General features: G+C 36.2%; 1 protein-coding gene across 2 annotated transcripts in view; it reads left to right on the forward strand.

The window, feature by feature from the left end:
* HMGCLL1 (3-hydroxy-3-methylglutaryl-CoA lyase like 1) overlaps positions 1-12,343 on the forward strand; it is a 143,269-nt gene that overhangs the window by 45,599 nt on the left and 85,327 nt on the right. For both annotated transcript variants that reach the window (XM_082347218.1, XM_082347217.1), the window contains exons 2-3: positions 1,709-1,789; positions 2,015-2,122. In XM_082347218.1, the coding sequence (XP_082203344.1) occupies positions 1,709-1,789; positions 2,015-2,122 (189 nt within the window). The remainder of the gene's footprint in view (positions 1-1,708; positions 1,790-2,014; positions 2,123-12,343) is intronic.

The following is a 12,343-nucleotide window of genomic DNA, read 5'->3' on the forward strand; positions in this document are numbered from 1 at the left end:
ACATATTCTGCTTTGACTTAAATGGCTATAATTAGTGGGAGATTACACTTTAATTTCTTCAGATTGTTACTTCTGCCAGCTATACCAGTGATGCAAAGGAAGGTCCCAAGCTCTTTAATTGTACTCAGCATATTGTTATTACCTTAAAAAACACTATGTTCCTTTTTTGGGGGTTAAACACTGCTGTTTAATAAAGAAGTATTCTTCATCCATGTATACTCCAAGCTAATTGCTGTTGAAAATGAGTTTCAGGAAACAATCAGTGATAATGAGACCACATGGCTTTAAGATTGCCTAGTTTTGTTTTTGTTTTTTCATCCCTGCAGTTTTAGGACTGGAGGTAATAAGAAAGAGGAGTGAGCTTCTCTTCTTTACTCTGCCTTCCCATGCCATCCCTCTCCTTTATTGCCTGGTTGAAATGATGGCCACCCTGCAAATAAGGCATGATTTCATGATTTTCATCCAAAACTGAGCCTAAAGCTGAGGGACCCCATGTGTCCTCGCTCAAACCTCCACCCTCCCAACTGCATGCATCACAGCCTGCTCAGGAGATGCAGAGATGAGAATTCTTTTCCTTCTCAGTTAATTTTTGCTTATTGAACTGGCTGATTTCATGGAAATTGTGGAGGGTGGTATGTAAACATTGTAACAGGGATCATCTGGGTTCCTTTGCTGAGTTAGTTAGCACAGAATGCTAATAAAACCAGGTAACAGCTATGGACCCTAGAAGGGGCAGGGAGCATTGTGCTGTGTGATGGAAACAAACTGGGTTGTGCATCCAAAATAGCCACTTCATCAGTGTATGCCCATGATTGTTACAAGGACAGAGTGAGACAATGTAAATTGGTCAGCCCAGAGTCATCATCCTTTATGAAAGACAAGACAAAAAAATAACTTTGAAGTACAGGTCCTGTTGATCTGGGTCAGTTCCATCAGCTATCCATTAGAAGACCTTGATGATTGATTACCCACACTTAAGGCTCAGAGATACCAGGAGGTTATGTTTGTCCAGTCTGGAAAGATGTAACCTACTGCCGATTTTAAGTGCAATATGAAGTTGAGAAAGTCAGTTTCAATTTTTCCTGTTTCAAACTAGTGTCCTTCTAAACATGACGTGAGCATAATACTTAGTTTAGGAACAGAGGGGAATATCAAGGATTAGGTCCTCCTGTGGGGAGTTTGTCCTTTAGGAAGCTGCGTTTAGGTGCTGGTAGTGCTGTGTGACACAGACAAGAAATAAACAACACATCTTATTCTCTGACACAGGCCAGAAAACTGAATTCACACTTGGCAAGTTCAGGGTATGACATCTGGATGACTGTGCCTGGTAGAAGTCTGTTAATACAAAGATCTAATTTTTTAATGAACTCTAACAATGGTACGTTTATCATCACGCATAGAATTACTCAGCAGATTGTCTCTTTAGATCCTGAGTAAGTCACCTTCTCAGCAGTTTTATCTTTGAAATTCATCTTTTGGATTTTAATCATAATTAGACTGAATATCACTGGGTTGTAAAAAAAAAATGACCTCATGTTGCTAATAACATAAACTTGGTATTTGGATTATATCATTATATCGATTTCTTACCTTTCTTAACTTTCCAGGGTGAGAACTTAATCCAGCAAAGTGAAATTGTTTGACTTTTCAAATAAACAAGTTTGATGATCTGTTATCTCTTTTTCTTGCCTTGTATTTTTCATTTTAGGAATCATCCCAGCCATCTGGACTCCCTGAATATGTTAAAATAGTAGAAGTTGGACCTAGAGATGGATTGCAGAATGAAAAGGTAACTTGTTATTAATTTTACACAGTTTTTTAAAAATGCTAAATCTAAATATTTATTGAGTCTAAAGACACAGATTTCATATGTTAGATGATTACATTTGTTCTTAGTTGCTACTTGAATTTATAAATCTTAAATAGTATTTGCTTTCAGTTAGGAATTAATTTTCTATTTATGCTTCAATAAATAATTTATGCAAATTACTTATAATTCTTAATGTTTTCTTAGATTATAGTTCCCACAGATATAAAAATTGAATTTATCAATCAACTTTCCCAAACTGGCTTGCCTGTAATAGAAGTGACAAGCTTTGTGTCTTCCCGATGGATACCACAGGTATGCAAATCCATAATTCCTTAACTAGATTCTTAATTTAACATTGGCAAGATTTAGTGAACAGTGTGATGTACATTGTGACATTAACCTGATATAGTTTTTAAGAGCATAGCAAATTAGTAATTATTAGCCCATGCATTAAGATACAATTAAAGAATAACCTCTTTAATGAAATATATAAATTAAGTCCAAAAAGTTATTTGGACTTAGTTGTTAAAAAGTTATTTGGAACTCCATCCTAAACCTTCAAGAGTGTATGGTCTGATATAGTGAGTAGAGGCTAAGACTCTTAATAGCAGTTTAGGGTCCTGTCCTCCATTTACCATTTTACTGACTTTATGAGTGATCTGAGTATCTCCAAGTGATTTATCTTTTTTGTCTGTTAGAAGGAAGTAATGCTGAGTGTCGCCTGATACCTTCCCCATTATAATCCTATTTTAAGCAGTGAGAAATGTAGATATGCTCTCTTTTTTTAATGCTTATATTTGCTAGAGGGTTATATATATTCATATATATTGATGAAAATATACGTATTCATCAAAGACAAGGCAAAGATAGTCATCCAGAATCTTCTCTTGAAGAGGATAGAGCCTTATCCAGAGTTGTCTGGCATATGGCAGCAATCATCACTTCTGAGACTTGGCTCTGATGTTTGAAACGTGATTAATAATTAGCAGTGACCCCCCCCCCCCAAATCCCTTCCCAATCCAAATCTCATTCCCTGGATCCCTGGATTCCTTGGACCCTGTTCTCATTCCTTGGATCTTTCAGTCTCTGCCCAGCACAACTTCACTGATTACTTCTTCATCTGATTCCCTTGGTTTCCTCTATAATCCTCCTTCACTTGTCCCCCTCCATTGCTCTTTTGGTCACCCCTGACATCATTTCCCCACCACCAAGTTTAAGGTTCCCTTGAGATTCTTTAGTAATTTTCTCTGCCTGTGCTTTCCTCTTTGCCAACCCTTCCAAAATCAAAAGTTGCTTCTGAGAGGATGACAAATCTATATTTCCAGTCCTGCCCTCTCTGATAAGTTTCAGCTGGACGTGCCATTAGCACCTGAAACTCAGCAGGTTCAAAGTCAGACTCATCATTGTTGATCCTACTTTATGCTCATCGGCTAACTGTTCCTTAGGGAATCTTGGATTTGAATTCTCAGAAGTCTTTTATATCTGGTCAGTTACTGACCAGTTACTGGTCAGTTACAAAAAATTCTTCCTCCTCAGTAGAGCCTATACCTGAGTCTCTTCTTTTCAATCCCATGGATGTATTAGTAATCCACACCCTATGGACTAATTATTGAGATAGTCCCTTAAATGATATTCCTAAGCACTGTTTCTCCCTTCCTTATGTATTTTGCCTATTGCTTCTAAGATAATCTCCCAGAAATACTAGCCTCCTCAAACTCACATCCTCAGTTCTTTAGAACCTTCCTTCCCCCTGTTGAAAAAGTCTGGAAACCTGGCCTGGGGTTCAAGGTCTCTTTACCTGGCCCTACTTCCTTTTGCAGAAGCTCCTGGCAAACCAAACTGCCTCTTATTCCTACTTACATCCTGCCTCTGTAGCTATACAGTGCTTTATCTATATTCATTTATATACATCTCAGTTTCTACACTGCCCTGCAGTTATAGCAAGATGGTGTAAGAAAGCTTAAAACATTAAAGCCCTTTTAATTACAAGGTGTTGGAAACAACAGAAACCACAAAAGGATTAATAGTATCAGCAATACATCACTTTTCACAGAGTCAGTATTCAAATATCAGGGTTACTTTGATTTCTCCTCAAAACAGTCACTTTTCTTCATCCCAGTTGCCACTGTATATAATCCTATATATTTTTTATAAATGTTGTCTGATGATCTGCTTCCCAGACTCTGAGAGTTATGGAGGTAGTGACCGTGTCTCTCTTGTTCATCACTTGTATCCCCAGTGCTTGGTGCAGTAAGTAGGTGCTCAATAAATATCGTGAAATGAATAATGAATCCATCAGCCTGAAACCATAATAACATGGCTCAATTCTCTGGCATGGACAAGTGACTCTTACTTTTTGATCACGTATTTGGTCTTGTGTTATGAAGGCCACAAATATATTCCTTAGGAAGACACAAACAGCTTGATGAGACTAGACATATTTCCTTGACTTGTCATTTTGTAAAATGTGAGCTATTATTATTTTACTAGCTGTCACGTGAGACCCTTTATCATCTTTAAGTCTTCATGACATTGCCTCTTTATTTGATTTAGTTAATGCTCTTTTCACGTATTTGATTATTGTTGGAGAGAAACTGGATACGCTGGTGTAATTTCAGAGTAAAGTTTAGGAAGGAGGACAGGTAACATTAATGATTACCAACAAAAGTTATATTTCAGATTTTATATTTTCCTAGTCCTTTTCAAGATACTTTTATTTCCCAATGGTTTTGTGAAGCTGCCTACAAAATACACCTCTTGACCACAGTGATGCTCAGGAAATTCTCTTATTCCACAATACTGGAATTGTTTGATGGATTATTCTTCAGTCTCATCTAGGACACACCCCGGGACGTTTAGAAGGACGATACTAGAGCCCCTTGCAGAGAGCCACTCTTCTCCTTGAACAGCTACTTAAAAGAAAAAAGGGACAAAACAAAGGGAAGGCGTCCCTCTGTGAGCAGTAATAGGAAAATGCCTTCTGGCCTCACAGGAAGTAGATACATATGATGAGACTATAAAATAACATGATTCATTGACTTAACCTATTGAGATGTAATGAACTCGGCTCAGGCTCAAAGTATTATCGAATAAATGATGGAATTCCCCACAAGCTCGTGGGGACAGCTGTGGCAGGGCAGAGGTACCTCTGTTCTGTGTTCTGTCTACACTCTGTCTGGAGCTGGAGTAAGTGACTTAACCTCCTTGAACCTTGGGAATCCCAGCAATGAAGCCTGCAGCCTGGGAGGGTTTAGGGCAATAAAGCCCATGAATGAGTCCCTGTCTGTGGATGCCCAGAGTCCAGGGCACCTGGCTCCAACCAGGCTCATCAGTGTTATCTGAGCGTATGCCTGACCGACAGACAACTGACTGACTTATTCCAGTTTCCATGCAACTCAGTTACCTTCTCTAGGATAAACACCCTTTTTCTTAAAGATTGAAGTATGCGTTTAGTTTAAATATTGGCTCGGAAAAAAAATAAATAAATAAAGGTACTCATCCTTCAAATACTAAGGAATATGTTATATATTTCACTTTTAATACTCATCTGGTTACATGCATTCCAAGTCAAAAAAAAAAAAAAAGAAAGAAAAAGGAGTGTTTTAAATAAATCACATATTTGTAAAAGAGCAGTGTGCCTGGATCAAAGATAATATCAGATTGAACTTCCAAAGTTATACTGGTCACATATTACATAGCACATCAAGGGTTTTTCAAAGAGCAGTCTTGAGAGCATCCCATTTTTTACAATTTGATTTTCTATAGTGGTGTTTGGATTATAGATTTCACTGAGCTTGCCTGAGTGAGCCTTTTCTATTGCTGTGGTTGGAGGTCATCTCATTATGTAACTGCCGATTTCATTGTTCTGATGCTAATGAAAAAGGCCTTAAATCAACACAACTAACTCATAATGGTAATTTGAACTTTTATATTATAACCTCTCATTTAAAAAAAAAAAAATTTAGTTTTTATTGAAGTATTGTTGATTTACAATGTTGTATTATTTTCAGGTGGACAGCAAAGTGATTCAGTTATACATATACGTATTCTTTTCCAGGTTCTATGACCTCTCATTTTTTGAGAAAATGTCATGACACCAGGCTTGTCTAGCTCAAAATAATGTCTGAGATTTGCGACAGAACGATTTTAGTGCACCAGCTTACATGTAATTTTCTGAATAATTTCTAATCCTTCTAAAGATCCTGAATGTGGCTCGAAATTGGTATTCTGTTAATTCTCTTCATCTTCTTCTGTTTCTTTCCCTTAAACGTGGGTCATGGGAAGAGTCCTCCAGTTTATGTTTAGATTGCTGCTTGCTCACTTATTTCTTTTTTTAGCATTTCAAAACGTTTTTACAGCTTCCCTCCTACTGTTTTGTTTGGCAACAGCTTTTCTAACTAAAGCAGCTGAAAGAAAAGTTCCACAGTAGCAGGGTGTCATATAAAACAGGATCCCACACCTATAATCTAAATGGCCAGAGATGATAAAATACTTGCCATTAAAAAATATATGTTCTTTACAACTTATCTGGAAAAAGGGTTTCCTTAGAGTGACGTATAATCTAAGGACATTTGAAATGAGTCCACATAGCCCCTTACTTCAGTGGAGCGAACAGCAGTAAGAGTAGAAAGAAAATGTGTTTATAAAAACTCGATGGGTTTACTGCAACTTTGGAATGTGGCTCTCAGTAATGAGCCTTTTAAATCATTATAAATACAATAATTTTTGAAGGTGAACTAGAGTTTTCCATTATCTTTAATGTAACCATTTGGTTTTAAACACGTTCATTCACATGAGTGATTAAAGTGAATATCATTTATTTAAAAATAAGAATACATGAAAATTACAAGACACTGTATGTTTATGTCTGTCATATACAAAGTCTCAGTTGTAAATATTTGCTCTCCATTTCATTAACTTTTAACTGTTGGAATGGGTGGGTCGCAAGTCTGGCCACATCAGCAAGGGGCAGAAATAGATTTTCTCTGTAAAGTAGAAAGAAATATACATAAAAGGCTGTAAAAATTATTTACCGATCAGTCTAACACTAAAAAATATGGCCCAAGCACAGTGTAAGCAGGAAGGAATGTGTAAACTTTTCCCTGCCCTCCTTTTAGTGGTGATGCAATTAATGCTTTATCGGTAATGAAAACACATTTACTGGATTGAAGTTTAAGATTTAGATTTACATGGATGAGGTGCAGGAGGCTGTAGCTTCTGCTCCTGAGCGCCCCTGGCTTCTTTTTCTTGTTCTGCTCTTTTTGAGGGGGATGGGTGTGTGAAGAGGCAAGGAAGGGGGTAATTTGGCAGAGATGTTGAGTGTGTGTGTGTGTGTGTGTGTGTGTGTGTGTGTGTGTGTGAGTGTGATTGAAGGAGAGAGAAAGTGGAAGAACTGGTGTGGAGAGCTTTTGGGGAGAGCCCTGGAATTCTTTTGCTTATAAGGCACAGTGTCCTTGGCAGGGTAATTTCATCTTCTGCGAGTCTCATCCCAGAGGAGTTGCCCTCTGCCATCGGCCCAGAGAGGAGCCTGGTGAAATTTACAAGACCGCAGTTCCCATTTCGTGGGGTTACAGGAGTCCTTTCATCCAGATAGGCTAGTTTGGATATCACATGGTGATTTAGAGTTGCAAAGGTAAGTGTTCCAAGAGACAAGCAAACATGGTATGCCTTTTATAGCCAAGCCTTATAAATTTTCTAGCATCACTTTTCCATACCATATTAGTTGATGTAGTTACAAAGCCACCCAGTTTCAAAGGGAGGGGATCCATGCCACCTCTAGACTGGGGAGGGGTGTTGTAGAGGAACACATGGGTGGGGAGATATCATTGGAGCCATTTTTCTAATCTGTGACACTTATGTCTTTTAAAATGATCTAGTAATTAATCTAGTTCTACATGTGCTTTTTCTTACTGATAATTAAAGAATAAATACAGCTGGTAGAAAAGCGGGTTCTGCATTGTGAAACCCCCAAATTCCAAAAAAAATAATAGATATTTTAGTACTCTCAGGGCTGTTAATGTTTACCTGACTCCTATCCACTCCCTATGTACAATTGTGTTGCCTCACATGGGAGTCAGGTTGTTATTTGAGTGATTAACCTGAAATGCAATATTTTAGAGTGGTTCCATCCTTCAATTACGTCATTGCTACTGTTATCACAGAGGGCATGCAAATTGCCTAAAGCATAGTCACGGATTTTTAAAACATCTTTGTCTCTCTCAGAAAAGAACATGGAAATATGAAAATGTTTTCTTCTTTTTATTAGGATTGTGAGCACTACATTTTTTTTTTTTTGAACTTGTTTAAGGTTATACTTTGGAACAAAATTGGAAAAAAAATGAGTTGCTAGCACTGTACATATTACTTGGCATTCAACAGTAACTTATTCTCGACCTAAGATGTAATTTCACTTCTGTGTGCAAAGCAAAAAGCAAAGCTTATAATGAAAAACAATAATGTCACAATTCTACTGGCTAGATTTTCTTTTTTTTTTTCACATTGTAGGGTATAATTCAATATTTTTTTAGACTTTTTTCCTTATGAAGCCAAAAACTATGATTCTACTCAAAGATTTACTATGCTCAGCATGCACTGCTTTTCTAATTGTTTAATCTGATCAATTACATTTTGACTAAAAATTTGGTTTTTTTGGTTCTTAGATTTATGAAATGTACCAAAAATGTTCAAATAAAATACTTTATCTCACCTTTTATTCAATTGTATTGTTTATCAAATTTTCTCTAAGTTTACCCATGAAAGAAAGAAACTTTTAAAGGCATTTTGATCATATGAAAATTCCATTTTTGTATCTGATTAAAATTATATTAAAATTAGACCATGAATTATCAGTATGCAGCGACAGTTTGAAAGGTTGTGAATATAATACAATTGCATAAAAGCTGAATAGAGTACAGTTTGGCACAGAAAGACTTGATTCTAACTTTTTAATGGCATTTTCTGCATTATGCTGATTAGTTTGTCAATCTTATTTTACTATAAACTAATTCCATTAATATAACTCCTGACTAAGCCACTTAACATGCAATCCACTTTAAGAGAAGCAGAGTTTGTCCTGTGGACCAGACTCCAAGGAACTAAAGTATTTCCTGGGTGCCACGGTTATGACTCTCACGGGAAGAATCACAGCCATTAGTGAAAACCAGGTTTAAAGTTTAAAGTGTTAAGATTAAATGTGGACTGTTTCGATCATAAGTTTTAAGTATGCCAGGCATCACTTGTTTTTAAGAATTCACGATCTTTGTACGTTGAACACTGAAAATGAAACATATACTAATTATTTTTAAATTGATTATGGTTTAAAAAGACATGTTTTGTTGATATGTTTATAAAGAATTATGATTCCAGTTAATTTTTTTAAATAAAAATAAAGTATTTTTTCCTAATTTTTAGATATACACACAGACAGACAGATACACACACACACTACATGCACACTGATCTAATATTGCCTGGTTAAATTGCTGGAAAGTTCTCTAGGAGTCATATGGAATAGTAAACATAGGAAATTAGATAAATCTGAATGCTAGAAGTAACATTACATTCCAAAAATAATATTAAGCAATAGGTTAGTTTTATATTTCAAACTGACACATTAATGAGACATATATATGCTAACATTTCACTTCTTCCATATTTGATAAAATAAAAGGAATACAAATGCATAATTTTTTCACTTAGAGTAAATATAAAACATTTACATTCTTATACTTAAAAATTTTTATCCAAACTCATTTATCCTGAATACCCAATTTATCAAATTAAAGGCTGATTGGAATTATATTTTTAGAATAATAGAGTATTTTGTAACATCTATGAATTTTAGCTATTTGTTCATTGTCAATGTATAGGACATTCTTTTGAAGAATGCTGTTCATTTTATAAATATCTTGGATAACTTCAAATTTGTAAAGGCAAAAGTTCAGAGGTTATAACTGAGCTGCTTTAATTGTTCTAGGCACTCACATTCCTGTTTGCTTTATAAACTAAATTAAGTACTCTTTGAAATATCAACATATTGAAGCAAATTCACACTAACAACTTGAGAGCGTTAATATTACTTACTCCAGACCTTGTACTGCTGTGATGTGGGACTATCAAGAAATTTTAACACTGTTCTTAGTCAAGACTGATGCATCATGTATTGAATTCAGCTTATAGTATATAGTAAGAAACATATTTCTTAGTAATCCCAAAATAGTTAGTTCTTCACAAGTCCTCCAGGTTGTAGGTTTCCTGAGCTTTCAATGACATCATTGTATCTGGTTAGAAATAACAACATACACATTTTCTGACAGAAAATCTGAGACCTGACTCTTACTTATTTCTGATATGATTTGGCAAAGTATTTTCATCCTTTATGCCTTGGATTCTTTCCATTCATTTATTCACCCATTCACTGCTTTTATTGTGTCTCTGTTAAACACTGCATTGAATTCTTTTTTGGACTCAAAAATTGAATAATGTGTGGTTGATAGCAATATCTGTATAATGACCCAATTGTAAAGTTAAAATGGGTAATGAGAATGAAATCACTAAAAAAAAAATTGACTCATATAATAGGGTTATAAAATCATGTGAATATCTGTAAATGAGCTGTCATAAAATAGAACCTAGGAATCCAAATATGTTAAACAGTTTATCTTTAAGAGGTTGTCTGTCCAGGCTTTTCAAGTTTTGTCTTCTGTACTGCTTAGCCAGACAGAGCTCTTCAGAGCCATATGATGTCAAATCATTGCAGTTAGATCTTACAGGCTATTGTGACTGCATTGCTTGCCAGCATAACAAGAACTTTTTTGCTACAGTGCTCTCTTATTGCCAGTGAGATGGTCTGCCTCAAACCTCCCAAGCTTCCCCTCTGCTCACCAGCGCAGCTCTCCACTGTGGGCAGGGGGGCTTCCAGAAGGAAGTGTAAGTATAGAGGGGAAAGTCCATTTACAGTCATCGAGAATGAATACAATTAGACACAGTATTTTAAAAGTCACTTCTGCTCCCATGCATGAGAAATAACACTGTTGACAGTGTTATTAACAAACACAAAGGCATGATATATGAGAGGCAACACAGTTGAATGGAAAGAAAATTATACTGGGAGCTTTGAGACTTCTTGCCCCTACTTCAGAGTCATGTTGGGAACATGATTGTTTTGACATGGGACGACCAGGAGGGTGGTCACCAAAGGCATTGACCCGAACAAAGAATCACTAATGCATATTTGTTATGTTTGCTTTAGGAAACGGGAAACGTTATTGAATAAGATGACTCTGGTTTCTCTGTCTGGAACATTGGTCTCCCAGTGTATAACCCACAAATCCATTGGGTAGATTGGGTTTATTTTATAATTTAAAAATGAATATTTGTAGACATTAATAGATTATGATGAAAATGGCTTGCAGGTTTCACAGTAAAAGAGTGTGGGTCATGTATGCTACTTGCTTGGGTCACTCCTGAGAAGCCTGCGCATTCCTTCCCATAGAGGGCGGTACAGAGGCCCTTAGAACACAAAGGTAATGTTAAATAAGGAAGCACAGGAAATTATACACCAGCCCAAATTAGTTTTTAGGCTTCTGGACTTAAGAAGTTTTGTGAGTATGGTGTCAGACCATTTTAGCAGTGGCAGCCAAGACAGGGTACTGGGTAGAAAAAAAAAAAAAACTAGATGTTCAATTTTCCAGAGATTTCCTGTGTTTATTATTGTAAGACTGTGATTTATTAAAACTGTCTTACTTCTTCAAGCAGACCAAGATTTCCTCTGTGCTACTGAGGTTAAGATATATGGGGTTTGTGGAAAGAGTCTGTGAATGAGACAGGGTTAGAGTACCCAGGCTATAAGCTATTCATGGCTGGGTAGAGCGTTTTCACTTATGGCTGTCAGGAAGGGTGCTTAGTCCCATTTTTTTTCTCATGGCTGAATTTACGAATGTGTTACCTTTAAGAGGAGTTACTGCTCAAATTGAGTTTTGAGTTATAGGTTCTGAAACCACATTATTTACATTTGTATAGTAATCTGTGGCATGTGTTGAAGAAATGACACGTCCTGTATCCATCCTTCCTGCTGCATAAGGAAAAGTATTACCATAAGGGAGATATCATCTAGCCAGTGGAGATAGTATGCAAACACCTTCTGATATTGTCTGCTCATTTTGAAGAGATCTGAATGCTGTCCTGGGTGATGGTGGGGTAAAAATATCCTTCAAATATATTAAAAAATAACTATTCAGCACAGTGTATTAGTGAGGTTATAGGTCCATGAGGATAAATCTATTTCCTGGCAAAATTTAAGATGGTTTATTTAGCAGAGACTTTATAAAAATAAATATACCCAGAAATATTATGGATATACCAAGAATAAGACATGCCAAACTGAACTCAAATGGTAAGGAAAAGAAATACTGTAGACACCATGAATCTTTATTTCAGATAGATTCTTAATTATCTTGATGATATGACTAAGAGCGAGGTAGGAAATTTCAAACAGACTTGGAGTCTCCGAAATGTTATTATTTTTTTTTAATC

This window comes from Balaenoptera borealis (assembly GCF_965194805.1).
Source record: "Balaenoptera borealis genome assembly, chromosome: 12".
Classification (NCBI taxonomy): Eukaryota; Metazoa; Chordata; class Mammalia; order Artiodactyla; family Balaenopteridae; genus Balaenoptera; species Balaenoptera borealis.